We start from the raw sequence: 18,241 nt of genomic DNA on the forward strand, positions 1-18,241 counted from the left end.
ATAGACAAAACACAAGCAAATTAAGAAAACATCTTCATTAATTTGACAACACATGCGCAACATTTAGCAAATACACACAACACAACCAAATACACAAACGCGCTGCAAATACAGAAACGATGCAAAAAGAAAAGCACACAACACAAAAAACAGAAACGATGCTAAAGAAAAGCACACAATCCCCGAAAATAAATGCAAAAAAACCCCGCTACATATTACACAACGGAAGTTCTCCAGACCTCTAGGGGGAGCACTAAGTGGAACAGCTTGATTTTCGACCCCACAGGTTACAGTTTACAGACACGTCTCTGCTGATTGATTATCACCTGTGATCTAAGCCAATAAACTAGAGATACACCCACCAAACGAGAGAAAACATATCTCAAAAATAGACTTAATATGTACAGTCTATGATCTCAGAGCAGTTGCACACCGTTTCACAACGGCCCACCGTTCTGAGATTGAACGTGCCCCAGCTCTCTCTCGCGCTCGCTCTCGCTCTGCGCTCTCTCTCTCTCTCTCTCTCTCTCTCTCTCTCTCTCAGTGGGGTCGAAAATCAAGGTGTTCCACTTAGTGCTCCCCCTAGAGAACTTCTTTTTGCCTTGTTTTTCTGTATTTGCAGCGCGTTTGTGTATTTGGTTGTGTTGTGTGTATTTGCAGCACGTTTGCTAAATGCTGCGCATGTGTTGTCAAACTAATACTGCCATCTTAGTCTCATTGTTGTTCTAGACAGACATATTTTTATCTACAGGAAGAGTCACACAAAATGTCTGCTGCTACAGTTTTGTTATTTAGTGAATTATGATACATCCTCTCCTTGTGCATCCTGCACATCCTCAACCTGACCGTGTGATGGATTCACTATTAGTCACACACAACTTTAGTGTTCAGCTTCCTGTCAATAATAAAAAAAATACTGAAAGTGGAAAAGCTTGTGGCTGACATTGCATGTGGGGGGAAAAAGCAATATGTTATTGTACTTTTCTCACAGCAGCTTTGGTTGAAACAATACACTACCTGGCCTTTTAAATCTTTTCAGAAGAAATGTTTGTACTTAAAAATCGATCTACCTTGTCAGCAGGCAAATGATCTTCAAAACACGGAAAGAAAACATTTGACAGACATTTCTTTGGTACTTTGCAGCCTTTAAATTCTCTGTAATTTCGTTAATTAAACACTCAAATGTTTGCTCTGGTGGTTCAGAAAAGCTTGTTTGCATTACTGGAAGGTCTGATGTATTCTGCCAGAAGCTGCAGTGGCTTTTAAGTCAGTTTTCAACAGCTGATCGTTACCATGAATGATTGCCTTAAGTAATATCTTCACAATGTTTTTGCTCATGTACAGTTTTGGATGTCAAAAGAAAATGTTTAAGGAGAAAAGTACTGATTATTCAATGATTCAAATTATATTACACCAATCCAGTCAACTTCAAAGGAATCTGTTCGTCTCTGAAGGCTTACATTGTTAACATAGTTATCAGTTAATCTTTTCAGTAACCTCTAATAAACAGAATGGGAGAGCTGCAAGCCAAGGCAAAGACCAACCTGTCAGAGGTAATCATGTGGTCTGCACTGCAGTTCTTTATGAAAATAAAAATCATCATGACATCCACACCTCAAAAACTTCAGCACCACAGCAGCTATAGCGACTACATTTTTGGTCAAACAAATCTTTGAAACAAGACCATAACAAACAATAAGGCCTGCCATCATTACAGCCATATGGTTGCCATCATATCTTAATTAAAAACACAGTCTGCTGCACACTTTTGACACAATTCAAGACCTTTAATCTTTTAACTTAATCTTTTAGATTATGGGTCCAGTATCCATGATTAAACAGTGTTAAGACCAAGAGAGTTTGGTGTATAAATGTTATTGCAAACAAGATTATGTTCTCACCTCATTTGCTATGATTTAGTCTGGAACTATAACAGTTCTGTACATATGCCCTTTTGTCTTACAGCCAGATAAATACTTAGGGAAATAGATGTTCAATAGGCCCATGTTACTCAGGAGTCAAAACAGAATGCGTATTGACCAGAGCTCTGCAGTGGAACTAACTGCATAGAAAGACTCAGAGAGGATAAACTCTAAGCCATGGTATGTTAGTTAACTTAAGGTAGAAGGATCATTCCAGACCTGTGAAAGACATCACTGTTGCCTGAAGTTACAGAGTCATCATCTTTCACCTATTTTTACATGCTGAATTGGGTTTCACCAAAATGAATCAGGTTCTAGATGTATTTATATTGTGTTATAACACCTTGACATTTTGACTCAACTGCATCTTTGAGCTTAATTACTTCCAGAAATCTAAAAGAAAATATGGTTTCTTTCCATTTTGAATTCTTCCAAATGTTCTTTAGTTAAGGTTCAGTGCAGGAGAAGCCATACCAGTAAAATTAATACAGGGGAGATTTTTCCCTCTGGCCAATAGAGTCACATGCAGTGATGTATGATATTACGGTCTAAGAAATGTAAAAACAGTGGAAGAGAGCGGATCAAACACTGGCTAAGGATTCATAATGCAGGACAAGATCGTTTTTCCAGAGTCTTCCCAAGATACCAATATTTTTTAGCCACATTCGAAAGCAGTTCAAAAGCACATGTCTTAAATTGCTCAGAAAATGGAGCAAAAGTTATTTCACAAAAACCCAAATTTGCTTACTTTTAATGTGGACACAATAGCGAACAAATAGTGAATGCTATTCTTCAAGTATTATACCCCCAGCTTCAGCATGAGTGACATGTTTTAGCGTAACAGAGCTGTATGCAATGTTTCGAGCATGGTATTCTTCACAGGAACAGAAACAAAACACAACATGAGGAGGAATGCGCTGAGGATTTCAAATCTAGAGCTCTGAGTCAGCATCGTTTCCTCCAGTCTTTTAATCACCTCCTTCTCCCTACCTCTACACGCTAAAGAGCCTGTACAAGGACTCACTCTCCGTGTGGCCACCCCTGAGTCCTTACCACATCTCAGTCTTCTATAATCTGTGACACAGTCACAGATGGCTGTTGTTGTATAAAACCATTACATGTAGAGTTTAATTTAGGTAACTTTCAAGAAGGATATACATTCAGTATTGTATCCAATAGAAGCAAACGTGAATAGTCACTTATACCCAAAGCTTCCAAACCTGCCCTCCTTCAAATGCTAGAAGCTGCCAACGAATGCTAATGTCTGCAACTCTATCTCATTGACACACAAATAAGAACAATACACATACACAAGCATATGTACAGAGGTTTACATATAGGGGCATACACAGAGACAGGTGTGTTTAATTTAATAGGGAAGGAAACCAAGCCTGTATGGCTTGACAGCCCAAGGTCCTGGGGATTAAACACTTGAGTTCATATGAAGAAAGATGACTCCCATGTGAGAAAAAAGTGATTTACATTGCCACTGTAACAACTGTAAAGCTTTCATGCAGAGTTCCCCAGAGTTGGTAATAACACTGTCCACAGCACTTTTATCGGTGAAGGTAATTTCTTAAACAATAAATTCAGTTTTAACGTTGGTGGTGTTTCTATGGCAATTATTTCCCCCAAATGTAAACGCCTTTGTATGTAATTACTTCTAGTATCTAATACTGTGTCATCACAACCTGAATCACCCACTTTTCCCCCCAATATCTGCTGATGTCGTTAGCTGTCTCATTACATAGCTAAAACCTTCACTGCAACAGGATTCAGTCATAGGAACTGTCCATAATCACACTACTATAAAGTGCTCTGAAAACAGCTAGGCTTCTTTAGTAAGGTCCAGATGGTTTCTTTCCTCACACTGATATGTGCCTGCACTCTCTTAATTGCATGCAGACCCATGCACCAATTTAACCAAAGCCAAGCCCAATCCAAGTTTTAATAGAGTGAGACAGAATGGCATTCACAAGCAGGAGTAAATGCAACTATTACAGAGCAGGCTCCAGCGTCTCAGCACATGCTTGGGCTGTGTCCAGGTTGTTTATTACCTCATAGTGTCAACACCATGGCCTTGGTGTCAGTGGCTGACATACATTTCCATAGACGGTGCCTTCTGTCTCAGATCAGAAATTGGAAGCAGGTGGCCGGTCGGCCCCCACAACACACAGTGGGCTCTACCACCATAACTTGGCAACGATACCAAAGAGAGCAATGTTCAAGAGGCCAATCGACGATGAGTGCTGAAAAGGGAGAGGGAGCAGAGCATGGATTCTGGCTTGAACTATTACCAGAGCCACACTGTTTTTTAACACTGCTCTCAGTGTACTCTCCCTCTACTGAAGTCAAGCTGGAATGAATTGTGCTGAAAAGGCAAAGCAGATATGTTGTCTCTAAAGCAATCCATCTCATCCTTCATTCTTATAATCATAGTATCTGAAGCACTATACGTGTTAACAGTGATAGTGAGTGATCATTTGCCACACAGTGACTTAAAAACGTATTATGTTCTCAGTAACAAACACATTTCATCATGTGTCACATAATAAAGTAATTACTTTGAGGAAATTTGAAAATACATGCACATGCAGTGCTTCAGGCTTCAGTACAGGTGAAGTTTATAATATAGAAACAGAAGGACAGTTTGATTGGCAGATGGACCAACAAGCAGAAAATCAACCAGGCAGGGGCACTAAACAGATAGAAAGACAGACAGTGATGCCAAACACTTACACGCTACGACAGGCATTACATGCAGTTGGATTCAGAGCATATGGGAAACGATAAGAACATGCAGGAAACACCATATAATAAATCTAAGGAAGCCTTGAGAAACATCTTCATGACCAAACATCAAGTCCAGTTGCCTTTAACTTATTACTCCAAGATATATCTACAGAGGCTCTCTACCGTATCTGCTTCTTCTCCATCATGAATCACATATGGGACAGTAATAAGTCTGTCAATGTGGAATGTTAAAGCTCACAACGCCGCAGATCTAATAATGAAAAGGATTCCCTGGTGAAACCATGGTGGCTCAGTGTTGGAAGCTAGAGTTGGAGCTGGAATGTGCAATACATGGCTAATATTCAGTGTACGCAAACACAGAAAGTTTTTTGATCTTGCTCTCCACCAAGGATCTAATCAAGGTTTTGTGGAATGGCCCGCTTAATTTACTGGTTAAGTGATGAGATACAGTACGTCTTTTTGCCAAAAGGATTTCATTTTTGTATAATGTTGAATCACTAACAGTACCCAAAGTAATACACCTTAACTTTAATGTTGTTATTATTATTAACAGTTCATAGATTGCTAATGTAGCCAGGTTTGTTTTGGAGCTCTATTTCAGGTGAAAAAAAAGAAAAAAACACATTATTCTGCCTTCCAGTGAGTTTTAGCTGTAAACATTTCTCTCACAGCAAATCTCACTTACATGGAAACAAACAAGTCACACTTATGTGCCTTCCTTTATGGCATAATTCATGGTTCAAAACAGTATGTTATTTTCTATAATAATAACTGTATAATGTATTTTGCTAAATACTTGGCATTCAGTCTTCATATCAACATTTACCACATAACTTATGAGCTGTTACAAGTTCCTATACTCCTAGTTTTAGATCATGCTAGTGGCCTATAATCGCTCTATTTCACATTGATGATCTCACCATTTAAATGATAGTTTTAAACATTTCCCGAAAGTTCCGTATTTTACTGTAATTGCAATTAAAGAACAAACCTCAACTGTTCACAGCGTGTTCACAGTGTTCTGTACACGACACTGGGATATCATAATGTCTTACACAATATTGTATGCCTCAGGTATTGCGCCACTGTAGGCAAGCATGGCAAAAGCCTATGTTGCCTTTACATAACAATGAACCTTAGACAGTAGTATTTGTTACTGAAGTCAAACCTCAATATTTTACAAAAAGATAAGAGCAAGATGAGATGAGTTCGAAGCACAGGTCACAGGATGTGCAAGAGAGGATGAGAAACCTAGAGGAATTCTGATTAACTCTAATATCTCTATCGGCTCCCTGTGTGTCACTCCGATGTGTGAAAATCAAAGAGCCCATGTCAAAACAAACGCACAGGAGATCTGCCTCTAACAAACAATGGCACGTTCCTGTGAAATGTCGTTGCAAGAGGAAGAACTGCTTTAAACCCCTGGCAGGCAGGTCTTTTCTCCTGGGAAACTCAAGGAATCAAACAGGAGAGCCTCTGCAGTATGTGTATGTGTGTTTGTATGCACGTGGGGGGTAGGAACCAAACATCCTCTGTCTCAGTGGGACTCTTCCAAAACACTAACAACCATCCTCCTGTTTGCGTGTTGACGTAGACCGCAGGACTTTGGACAGTAGAAAGAACAGAGGCTGACGCTGACGAGACAATGCTCAAAGACAAGAGGTGCCATCAGGCTTCGTACAAGCTTCCTGGAAGTGTTTACCATTTAAAGGTGCCGTAGGTAGGATTGTAAAGATCCAGGACTTAGACAAAAAAAATTTAACATCGACAACTTCTCAGTCCCTCCCCCCTTTCCGCTAAAGCCCAAAACGGTCTCCTAAATGACCTGTTTCATGTAGTTCTACTCGAACATAGGGTCAGTTTCAGCAAATATGACAGAAAGTTAGTTTTTTAAGTCTTACCTACTGCACCTTTAATGATGACAGAGCCCAGGTTCCCGCTTTGAAAGTCAAGACTGACTTTACCTTATTTAGAAGCCTGAGGTTACTGAGACTGTACACCCTTTTTTTTCTGTCTTCAAATTCTTTAACAAAGGCGGAGAGTTAGATGAGAACATTGATACCACTTTCATATCTGTACAGCAGCCAGTTAGCTTAGCACAAAGACTTTAAACAGGGGGAAACAGCTAGCCTGGCTTTATCCAAAGGTAACCTCTAAAGCTTACTGATTTACATTGTATATCTCATTTGTTAAATCCTCTGAGCAGTTGCCAGTCAACCACTGAAGACTCCAGGAAGTTACTGCTACCAGGCAAGAAATAGTCTGGCACATAGCCCCTCGTAAAACAGCAAATTGTCATTGAGCTATGTTAATTAGTGAGCTTTAGGAGGTGCTGGTAGGTGGATTTTGCTACTGTTTGACAGAGCCAGGTTAGCTGTTTCCCCTGTTTCCTGCTTTATGCTAAGATAAGCTAACCAGCTGCTGGCTGTGGCTTCATATTTTATTTACTGTCCAAATATGACAGTGGTATCAATCTTCTCATTTAACTCTCCACTCGAATGCTAATACGTGTATTTCCCTATTCCCAAAATGTTGAACTAAGTTGCCTGTCCGTGACAAAACATTTTTTTTTTTAATCTTTAACCAATGTGTTAAAGAAATGTTTTTTATGAAACCAGAACGGCATATACCCTCATTAGCATACAGTTTTTATATATCTTTATAGTTTTTATAGAGTGGAGGCTCAGCTGGGTTAGCCACAGCACTCCAGGCTCTAGTCTTCAAAGGAAACCATTCCTCCCAGAGAGCATTTCTTCTACCTTTAACTACCCAGAGACTCCCAACAGAGCAGCATCATCCAATCACAGCTACACTACAGGCTCTTTCTGCTTCTGCAAAGTGAAAGCATAAGGTTTGAACTGGGCCTATTAAAGCTTTAACAACATGTTGTCCTCTGAGGATGTAAGTCACTTCACTCAGTCACATAGCTGAATTCAGCTTATTGCTGCATACTGTGTATGAATACCTGCAATGCAAGAAGTGGGTATGCAGGTTTATAAACATGACCAACTTTTTATCAGGTGGGAATGAAAACTCACCATATTGGCACCGCGTCCCTTTGAAGCCCAGTGGACACTGACATATCTGGTCCCCAGTCCTTGCACACTGGCCTCCGTTGAAACATGTATTGGCACCACACACCCCTGCATATACCACATATCATATACCACAAGGCTGCTGATGTATCCATGTTTGTGTGCATTTCTATTTGTACAGATGATGGAGATCTCCATCTAAGCTGGCTATGTTCCTGCTTAATTTTTCCAGTTCAATTATTGTACTAAATATAAAATTGATATATACAGCTTCATAGCAATATTAAAACTAGCCCTATGTGATACATACAGTAGGCTTTGTGTGTATAATGCCATTACTCACTATGCAGACAGCCCATCTCTTCACCCTCCCGAGTCCAGCCAGGGCAGCACTTATAGACTGTGTGCAAATCCATGTTGTACACCTGCCTGTACACTGTGTAGTAGGTTGTCCTGAGAAGGAGAAATTCTGCTATAGTCACAGGATTGTATGGAAGTTACATTATAGGTTTATAGATGTTATTAACTATTTATTAAGTAATGTATATCTGTAAAACACCCCATCACGACTCCTATTGCAGCTGTGCTTATGAATGAGATGTCTTTATGGAATAGTAATGGTCAATGATAAAGTTTTGTTAAGAGTTTGTTGTAAGTGTGTTGTGAAAGTATTTTTTCCTCTTACCTTCTCTCATAGCCCATACACCATGAGTGGCTGGTGCAACCCTGCTTCCACACCTTAACCATGCGGGTAAAAGCCTGGACACAAGGCTGACGGCCCCCCAACATGGACATCTCCTGGTCAGCACAAACATTTGGCCTGGGCATGGAGAAAACACAGAAACAAAACAAGAAAGAGATGGACAGGTGCAATTAAAATATGTATTAGACTTAGTTACGTTTAGGGGTTATCTGAGCCTGCTGCAGATGTACTCCAACAGACATGAACTTTCACAGCTTATATACATATTCAGTTGCAAGAACATCAGCTCATGAAAGACACATTGTTTGTTGAACAATTGTATAGCCTCCTGTTTGGCGCAATGTGCTTGATTAAGGTCCAGAAAGAAACACAGTTAGGACACTGCCTACAGCACCCCATAAACAACCAAAATTCCACAGGAAATACATTTTTTTGCTCCAGAAATGTTTGCATGTTAATATGCCTGCATGCATGTACTCATGTGTGCAAGTCCATTATAAAGCACAGATGTTGTTGTCAGTGCAGCTATCCTAAACTATCAAGGTGTCCTCCGCCACAAACCATTTGGCTTCAAGCAGCCTGAAGTTTTAATTCAGCTTCTCCTGTAATGAAAACGATTCCTTCAATCGTGTTGCAGTCTATTTAAACCTCTGGCAGAATACTGTACAAAAAATTAAATAAAAATGACATTCCATTGGAAGCTGTTATGCAAAAGCACGTTACAGCAGTGCTATAAAACACACATCCATCCTCATCGAGGACTTGAAAGAGCGACGCCTAGTGGGCATTTAACATAGTAAGTAAACTATAAAGGAACAGAATTACAGAGTTAAATTATTTGCAAAACTTGAGGTATGTAGGCTATTTAGGCCTTAACCGTCTTTGTAATAAATAAATAAAAAATAAATTATCACTCACCTGAATATTCAATAGCCTACAATCTAAAAGGTTATAAGTGCAAATGTAAACTGTAAAAACAGTGGAAATGATCTAGATTAAAAAGCGTCTCTTACATGCCAAGTTGCAGCTCCAAAGATGATGCGATGCGCATAGTGCTCAATAATATCAGACAAAAAATATCTGGGAACATAATTTCAGCCAGTTACAGACACGGAGAGAAGTATAGGCTATAGACTCAATCGGTGCAGCCTCTGTGTCCATCAAATGAAGAGCATCCTGACATTAGGTCCGCCTTAAGACATGACTCAAAAGTTAATGTTTGTCTTGTTTTGATATTTCTCGAGAACACAGACGTGTTTTCTCATTCCCTGGTTAAGCAGAGGGACGATCTATTCTGTCAATGGCAGCCTTTGAATGGCTCCGAGTAAACGCACCACCCACAGTCACTGAGGGGCCACCTCCCAAAACCCCCGGAGACACTGACCTGTGCTGACTATGAAAACACCCAGACATGCTTATATTAGACCTACCTCTTGAATGAATACATGATGTGACAGTTGTGTTAAGAGAAATTATCGCCAAAGGTTTTCTAAATAGCCTATCGTATTTACATGTAGGCTAATTGGGACACTGACAAAATAGAGCTGAGGACAGGATAGTAGGTTAATATAGTTAGCTATGTTTTATTCCACATATTTGTATAAATCAAAAAATATTGAACATGTGTAATATATGTAATGACGTCTTTTATGATATAGGCCTATATTCTGCATTATAGGCTATTAGATTAAGATCAACTTTATTGACTCAGATATTTGCGTCACAGCAGAAAAATGTAGTAGCCTACAAAAAACAGAAGCATATCAATGTGTAACAAAATAAATAGCCTATATTTGATGATGAAAATTTAAAAATATGCACAATACATAGCCTAAACAGTAGCATTATATAATGCTACTGTTTAGGCTATGTATTGTGCATATTTTAGTACTCTTAATATTAAGAGTACTGTTGAGAACGTTATATTGTTGAGATACAATTAACAAATTAAACCAAATAATTGGTCACCCCTATTGGTTGCAAAGAGGTTGCAAATCGAACCAAAAAAAACAATTAAACTTGGACCAAAGAGCCTCTATCTAAACCACAGACTATATAATAGTCCATGATTTAAACCGTCTCTGCGTACACATTCTCATGTTTCTGCTTTTAATTTCAGCGCTTGGTGAAGCGACGTCACTTCCTCTTGGTGCTTTGGCGTTTCCTTTTCGGAGAACAGACAGCGGAAAAAGAGAGGAGGTTCCTCTCTCATATCAACACAAGGACATGTCTGACATCATCTGTAATACGTGCTCTTAACTGTACCATTCTGAGTATATTTACAAGTTGTTATTTACTTTGTCTTTTGGTAAATACTATCTTTATTGGAAAGGCAGCAACAAACCAAACGGTAAGAAACCGAAACTACCGCGCTAGCTTGAAATGGCGCTAATGTGTTATCTTACGACGTTAGCTAGCTGTCTAAACAACACTAACGTTAGCTTCCGGATTTTGTTAACGTAGCGTTAACTTAGATCCACTAACGGTTACTTAAATCCCTGAGCTAGACAATTGCAGTTAAATAACCGGGGATATTGGTGAATGTTAGTTTTAAAAGGTAATCAAATAACTACTGTGTTAGCTTTACTAGTATTGGCCAATTATATCATCATTATTGGTATTAGCATTCAAGTCCAATAAAATATATATCCGGTAATGTGAGCTGCAGCCGTAGCAGCTCTTCTCTCATACAGCCAAGAATGCTGCCAAACTGTTTCATGTCCCTTTGTGACCAAGTCAGAAGGCACCAAGTTATCATCATATGATAGTGTCACGAGAAAATTTCCATCTCGGACTCCTGCCTACAGCTCATCAGCTGCACCAATATTTTCTGAGATCCTTATAGAGATTATTGTTTTGTGATCTATGTGTAGGCTAGTAGTAGTTGTAGTTTAACAAGATGTACCACTAGGTATACAGCAAGACAGGTTCAGCAGGACTGAAAGTAAAACTATCAGGGCACACATCATGTTGGCATGTAACGTTACTCTGCCCTTTGTGACCTTTTTGTGGCTAACAATTAGCTCTGTGCTGCTGAACAAATCATTCCTCACAGCGAAATGAACGGAGCAGCATTCCCTTCCCCCACAGCAGAGATGGCAGAGATGAACCGTATCCAGTATGAGCTGGACTACACTGAAGGGATCAGCCAGAGGATGCGCATCCCTGAGATGCTCAGAGTGGCTCCTCAAGCCCACGAGGATCCTAATCTTGGATCTCAGGAGGTCCCCCACAGTGTCGCAATGCAAGTCCCAGAGAGAATTGTAATTGCGGGTCAGTATGCTGTTAAGTATTATTTTGACGTAGGGCTGTGTTTTCTGTGCTGTTCAAAGTCTTTTCCTACACACAAACTCTGTACGCCATTGGTGCTTGTCAGCTGACTTTGTTACAACCATTGACAGATACTAGCCCTCCCTCTATCAGTGGCTCAGGACTTTGTCATGTCAATTATTTAAGACTGAAAATGAAACAAAAAGTATTTAGGCACACTGGCATTTTAGTTCACTGTATGTGAAGATTGAAGTCATTATTTAAACTCAGCATTACAATCACAGTACATTGTTTAAATTAAGTGAAGTATAAAATGCATCAATCTCTCATTTACACCTTCCTTTGTCAGGAGACAGTAGTGACCCCCAGTTCTCCAGACCTAGAGACCTGGACCTAATCCAGTCAACACCACTAGACACCCTATCACTGAAGACTCCACCCAGAGTCCTCACCCTGAGTGATCGGCCCCTGGACTTCCTGGAAGAGGAGCAGCGTGCAGCTCCAGACAGTGAAGAGGTGGTAAGCGATAAGGCAATAACATTGTTTTTTACAAGAAAATCCATTTATTGGCTTACAGTGCTCATATTATGCTTTTTGGCGTTTTCCCTTTCCTTTATTGTGTTATATATTTTTTGGGCATGTAATAGGCTTCCAAAGTCCACCCCAAAGGGACTTACGATCTCCAACCGACAAAACTGCTCACAAACCGCTCTATTGTAGTCCAGCCTTTACTAACTCCGTTGTGATTTAACTGTATTTTTTGACATATAGGCTAAGCATTCTGTAGCAAATAACAATAAACCCTCTATTAATTACATTATCTTAATGCAGTGTAACTACTTCAGCATGTAAATAATGCTTATACAATACAAACATGAGCAAGGGCGTTCAGCAATTGCTATTGAATCAACAGCCACGTGCAATTTAGCTAGCAGGTGAAGAATACAAACAACGAAAATCACCAGTTAAAGGGGTGATAGAATGCAAAACTGATTTTACCCTGTCATAGTTGAATAACGACAGTTCGGTGGGTAAATAGGACATACATAGAAGCTCAAAATCCCATTGACACCTCTTTACTTTGAAAATCTCATATTTTGAAACTGCCGCTGAAAACGGGCGAATCTCAACAAAGCTAGTTGCTCGCGTAAGCATCTCAAAATCCGGAACCTTTTCACGCTCATGGGTGTATTCATTGGGGTGTATTAAGAGAACAGTCACGCCCCAACATTTATATAGGCTACACAACTGACCTGAGATCAGGTAGTCTTCTGAATCTAGGTCGCGCAGATCTCTGCTATTCTATTACAAAATTCACTTCTGAAACTTTTTTATGCGAGAAATCAACTATGTAAAGCTCAGATATGGGCCGTTTTACAAATACGGATGGCTAATTGCAAATTTTGTCCGACTGTGGGTCGGAATTAAACGGCCGGTGCTGCCTGGGTTGTTGCCTCGCCGCCCGGCCTGCTGTGAGCTCCGTTACGGCTGGCAGCCCACAGCACTCCATACCCGCGCAGAGTCACCGGTAACAACGCTAATGGACCACTAAACGCCGCTGTTCTGACAGAGCTTCAGGGCCTGCAACTCCCCTCTTCCTGCTAGCTAAATGCCCGGTGTATGTGAGTGAGAGCGCGGTCAGCGAGCTTGTTACGCCAGCAGTCTGTTACCACAGGTTCCAGTTAATCTTTTTATGTGTGTAATTATAATGTGTTGAGTTATTTAAACAAACGATTGGGGAAATAAACGCCGCTTGTCCGTGAGTCTCATTGATAGAGCCTGCGGCTGGATGTAGCTCTATCAATGAGAGCTAGCTAGCCTCCTCTTAGAATTCCTCTGGAATTCACAAATATTCATTAACTTGAAATCGGACACCGTTGTTAGCGTTATAAGACATTTAGTTAGATGTTGTATACGTGGCGTGACGAAATTCAAACTGTAAATATACTCGAATTACGCCGAAAAGGAAGCTAACTATCCGTGGTTTGTAGCTAGGATTGAAGGGACAGTCACAGCTAACGAAACACCTAGCTAGTCTTCACAAATATTAATTAACTTGAAATCGGACACCGTTGTTAGCTTTATAAGACATTTAGTTAGATGTTGTATAAGTGGCGTGACATGTGTGTAACATGTAAGAGATTGCTGGTGTAACAAGCTCGCTGACCGTGCTCTCACTCTCACAACGGGCCATTTAGGTAGCAGGAAGAGGGGAGTTGAAGGCCCTGGAGCTCTGTCAGGGCAGCGGTGTTGGTAGTCCCTGCTGTGGGCTGCCAGCCGTGACGGAGCTCCAAGTACCTCATAGCAGGCCGGGGTCTGTGAAGGAAGGCAGGCTGGGCGGTGAGGCAGCACCAGCGGCTGAACTCCGACACACAGTCTTACCAAATTTGCAATTAGCCATACATTTTCGTAAAAAGGCCCATATTTGAGCTTTATATAGTTGATTTCTCGCTTAAAAAAGTCTCCGAAGTGAATTTAATAACGAAATAGCCCGACAAACAATGTATAACTTTGCAGTGTCTGAAATATGAGACCTGCTGTCGAGTCTCCCATGTGTTTCTATGTAGTTTGCTCAAACCAATCAGCGCGTAGCTCATTCTGAATATTAATGAGCATACCATATTTGGAAGAAAAGCTCTTGTTCCAAATAGAGCCATATTCACAGGGTAGTTAAGGGCCTAATAAAATAGCATTTGGGCAATTTTCAGCCCAACCAATGTTACATACCCTATTAGGAGACCTTAAGGAACAGTGTAAAATACCCTATATAATCATTCTATCACCCCTTTAACTTAATATAAATTTGCAAGACCAGGCTTAAATTAACTGACAACATAAGTTATACGACTTACAGTTCTCAAGGATGTACACACATGATCTCAACTGGCTTATCATCCGGACAGCATCTCTTTTTTTTATTTCTCCCTTTGTCTGCCAAGTGACGTGCGTGCCCACTCGCGGTGTGAAGCACGTGTCCGCACTATTCTCTGACATGCTCTCTAACAATGCAGCCCTATTTCTGATACTGTGGGGGGGCAGAAATGTTGCCGTGGGGGGCCGCCACGGTCAAATCAACAAAACTGGCCTCACTCTGTAGCTAAAACAGAGAGCTCAACACACCGGGTGAAAAGAGGAGCTGCAGCAATGTGCAGTACAACAAAAATATGGTGTTTTAAAAAAAATTAAACCATGTAAACCTATGCTGGTATAACCTCTAAATACAATTTATGAACCTGAAAATGAGCATAATATGAGTACTTTAAACAATTTCCTTACAGTAAACCATAAACTGAATAAATCAATTGTCATTATTTTTTGTAGTTGCGGCCCCAAGCACGAGTACGACGGGAACGTTCAGCCAGTGAGAATGCTGCTGCCCGTCATAACAGTCCGCTGACGCGCAACGATTCTGCGTGAGTTTTTGTCTGGATATACCATCATTAGCTTGGTACCAGCTCCATCTTATCTCCTATATACATACTGTAGCATCTTTCTTTTGCTTCTATGTTTTTTCTGTGTCTCTTTGTCTCTGTGACGTTGCTGGTTGTCTGTTGTCGTTGCTGTTATAAGCCGTTTTGTTGCGAGAACTTTTGTTGCTTTCAGTCTCAATGCAGAATATAGCTGTTTTTGTCGCAGACGCTAATCCAATAAGACTGTGATATTAACCATCTGATGTAAAAATTTGATTTGATCCTTTCCAGATTTGTTTAATGATTACTGGAAAAGGAAAATATTACTAATTAGTGTATAAGCCCACACTCCCCTTTCAGCAACATGATAGAAAACCATTAAAGGAAAATTGTGATGCAGGCGGTACATTTTACTGGCTGTACTGTACTTATTTGAATGTTGTCCTACTTTACCCTGCGTGTGCTCTGTAGCTTTAATTGGGATTGGGTGTTTGCATATATTAACAATTTTAACAATTACCCTATGTGGCAAAACACACTTCATGTCCTGATCACCTTCCTTCAATACAACTGCATGTCACATCCTACTATTGATAAGGTCACTGAAAAAACAAGACAGTGGTCTTGAGCAATCTAATCAAGATTGGAATCATTTGCTTGCCAATGCCTTTAGTTCACATCTCCGTTTCTGTTTTTTGTTGGGTGTGTTATTATGTTAGTAAAGAACTGTGAGTGGTTGTCAGGTTAAATATCTTGCTATTATTGCAACATTGCATTTACTTACTTTCACCCGGTTGCAATTTTTTTTTTACAAAGTTGAGGACAGTTTATTTTCCTTATTTCTCTCCCTCTCCTTCCTTTCTTTCTTCTGTTGCCTTTTCTCCCCTTTTCCTCTGAATGTGCTGCTCTAAATGGTGGGCACTGAGCAGTGCGACCCCGTCCCCCCCAGCCACTGTTCACCCTTGCCCCCTTCTCACCGTGACTGAGGAAGAACACAACCTGTACAGCGCTAGCAGTGTTCTATCTTTCATCCAGTCCACTACACGTCGGGCCTACCAGCAGGTCCTGGAGGTCTTGGACGAGAACCCTCGCAGGTGACCTCTCAATCATCCGGCCATTTTTGTATTTAAAAAAAAATCTTGGCTTGTTAGATATTGGTCATAGGTGGCATTACTGACTGCATCAGTTGTCTTTACGTCCTCAAAGTCTCATTAAATCTACTTTGATTTTGGCTCCTCAGCACCCTGTTTTTAGGGGAAGGGTGTGGCGTTTCTTAGATGTTGTTTGGCCCTTAGTTACTGTATGTTGGAAGGTTGTGAGTGTTTGTGTGGTAGGCTCAAACATGACATGGTCATCTCTAACTGACTATTTGTAACATTCAGTAACAATATTAATACAGCATGTATTCAAAAAGTAGCCATTCTGCCTGATGTACCTTTTTTCAATCTGTGTTTTTTTTTTTTTTTTTAAATGTATGAGTTTGGTCCGGGCCATTACTGCTAGACATATTTCGGTCAAGTAGTAGCTATTGAACCTACCCTTCAGGCGGAAGTTGAAGCACTTGTTGTAAGTTGTACTAGGTCTTGTCAACCTTTTTTTTTTAAATGTAGATTTCATTTCGGAAGAAAGTTAATCATCCCCTTTAGGACATTTGTTTGTGTCAGGAAAAACTGTAAACAAACCACAGCATATTACAGACAGTCCATTTTTAAAGATGTTTTATCAGAGCAAGAAGAACCTTAAAATACTCTCATACACATTTTAGCTTACACCTTTCTCATGGTTTTGCAACTGTTTTAATTTTTTGACAGTTTGCTTAGGAATGCATAATGTGAAAGCAGATATAGAGGCATTACAATGTTACCAGTGTGTATTCATACACCATGCCCACGTTTTTTTATTAATATACAAAACTCTCCTTCACATTCTTAGCATCTGGTAGGGGTATGGTTCCTGAGAAGAATCAGAATTTGTGTAATCTTTTTTTTTTTAAGGATAATGTAAAAAAATAATTTAAGAGCACTTAGATGAGTGTTAAATAAGACATTCCTGTAGAAAGATAACAGAAAAAAAGTGTAGTTATGCGAAAGACATGCAAGGTGTGTGCATGTATGCAACCCTGTGCCATGTGTATGTTGCTCTATCTCTTATTTTTCCCTTCTCCCAACCCCATCTCTCCCCACCTCCTGTAGCAAACCATCACTGCGAGGGGGGTCGGCCATGAGCTCCAACCCCCTGCATGACTCCAGGTAACTTGACCTGGCACTTAACCTTCATTCTGATCCATGTCCTTTTGCTCATCCTTTCTTCCCTTTCATTCTCATTTCCGGTCAAGAAATAAACATTAAGCCCTGGTAGAAAAATCGATTAAAATGAGGTTGCTATCGTTATCTTGCGCGATACATTGAAAACGTGCTATGTAAATTACACACTCTGTTGTGGTCGAATTATGTAATTCTCAAATTGACTGTTCTCTTTGGCAGGCTTGCATTATCAACATATGAAGGCACACTGGATGCGGGGCCTGATGACATGACTGTGGTTGATGCAACGACGCTTCGACGTCAGGTTAGTCCTTAATAAATACACTATCTCCATCTACTGGTGCAAAGGGCTAATCCTGGAACCTCTGTGACAGAAAACTTTTTTTTAATTTTTTTTATTATTCATCTATAGCTCATCAAGTTGAACCGGAGACTCCAGCATTTGGAAGAGGAGAACAAGGAGCGAACAAAGCGAGAGATGATCCTGTACTCGGTCACTGTAGCTTTCTGGCTCGTCAACACCTGGGTGTGGTTGCGACGCTAGAGCCGAGCACATAGAGTATTTCTGCCATCACCACGACAGAAGAACGTACTATCCCTTATTCTACGTGTCAAATGTTAGCTACTCGCTGCACTCAGTCCCTGTGTGAGGAAGACCTTGTAACGTTTTTTTTTTTTTTTTTTTTTTTTTTTTTTTTTTTTTTTTTTTTTTTTTTTTTTTTTTTTTTTTTTTTTTTTTTTTTTTTTTTTTTTTTTTTTTTTTGTTTTTTTTTTTTTTTTTTTTTTTTTTTTTTTTTTTGAAAAAAAAAAAAAAGGGGGGGGGGTTGTTTTTTTTTTTTGGGGGGGGGGTGGGGTGGGGGGGGGGAGTGGTTTTTTTTTTTTT

At 40.0% G+C, this 18,241-nt stretch overlaps 2 protein-coding genes across 8 annotated transcripts in view; one reads left to right on the plus strand and one right to left on the minus strand.

Moving 5' to 3' along the window:
* Positions 1-9,510, minus strand: part of megf6 (multiple EGF like domains 6) — a 59,560-nt gene extending 50,050 nt beyond the window's left edge. The window contains exons 1-4 of the mRNA XM_039790509.1: positions 9,428-9,510; positions 8,397-8,531; positions 8,055-8,164; positions 7,715-7,819 (exon numbers count right to left, since the gene is read on the minus strand). Coding sequence (XP_039646443.1) covers positions 7,715-7,819; positions 8,055-8,164; positions 8,397-8,531; positions 9,428-9,504 — 427 coding nt within the window. The 5' untranslated portion in view covers positions 9,505-9,510. The remainder of the gene's footprint in view (positions 1-7,714; positions 7,820-8,054; positions 8,165-8,396; positions 8,532-9,427) is intronic.
* Positions 9,511-10,567: 1,057 nt separating this feature from the next.
* On the plus strand, positions 10,568-18,021 carry mffa (mitochondrial fission factor a). 7 transcript variants are annotated; one of them, XM_039790452.1, is made up of 8 exons: positions 10,568-10,764; positions 11,470-11,687; positions 12,034-12,200; positions 15,006-15,097; positions 16,024-16,188; positions 17,287-17,343; positions 17,578-17,662; positions 17,771-18,021. In XM_039790452.1, exons 2-8 carry the CDS (start codon positions 11,474-11,476, stop codon positions 17,900-17,902), a joined length of 912 nt encoding a protein of 303 aa, XP_039646386.1. In that variant the 5' UTR covers positions 10,568-10,764; positions 11,470-11,473; the 3' UTR covers positions 17,903-18,021. The 7 variants fall into 7 exon arrangements, with proteins under 7 accessions (XP_039646386.1, XP_039646430.1, XP_039646376.1 ...); XM_039790442.1 differs by having other exon boundaries at positions 10,569-10,764; positions 12,034-12,203; XM_039790496.1 differs by lacking the exon at positions 17,287-17,343.
* The last annotated feature ends 220 nt before the right edge of the window (positions 18,022-18,241 follow it).

This window comes from Perca fluviatilis, chromosome 2, assembly GCF_010015445.1.
Source record: "Perca fluviatilis chromosome 2, GENO_Pfluv_1.0, whole genome shotgun sequence".
NCBI classification, from domain to species: domain Eukaryota; kingdom Metazoa; phylum Chordata; class Actinopteri; order Perciformes; family Percidae; genus Perca; species Perca fluviatilis.

What these genes read in the sequence shown, in the direction of transcription:
- mffa (XM_039790442.1), top strand. Translation starts at nt 11,474, where the DNA reads ATGAACGGAGCAGCATTCCCTTCCCCCACAGCAGAGATGGCAGAGATG. An exon ending in TTGGACGAGAACCCTCGCAG is followed by an intron (nt 16,189 to 17,286) that starts GTGACCTCTCAA and finishes CACCTCCTGTAG; the next exon opens with CAAACCATCACTGCGAGGGG. An exon ending in AACCCCCTGCATGACTCCAG is followed by an intron (nt 17,344 to 17,577) that starts GTAACTTGACCT and finishes TCTCTTTGGCAG; the next exon opens with GCTTGCATTATCAACATATG.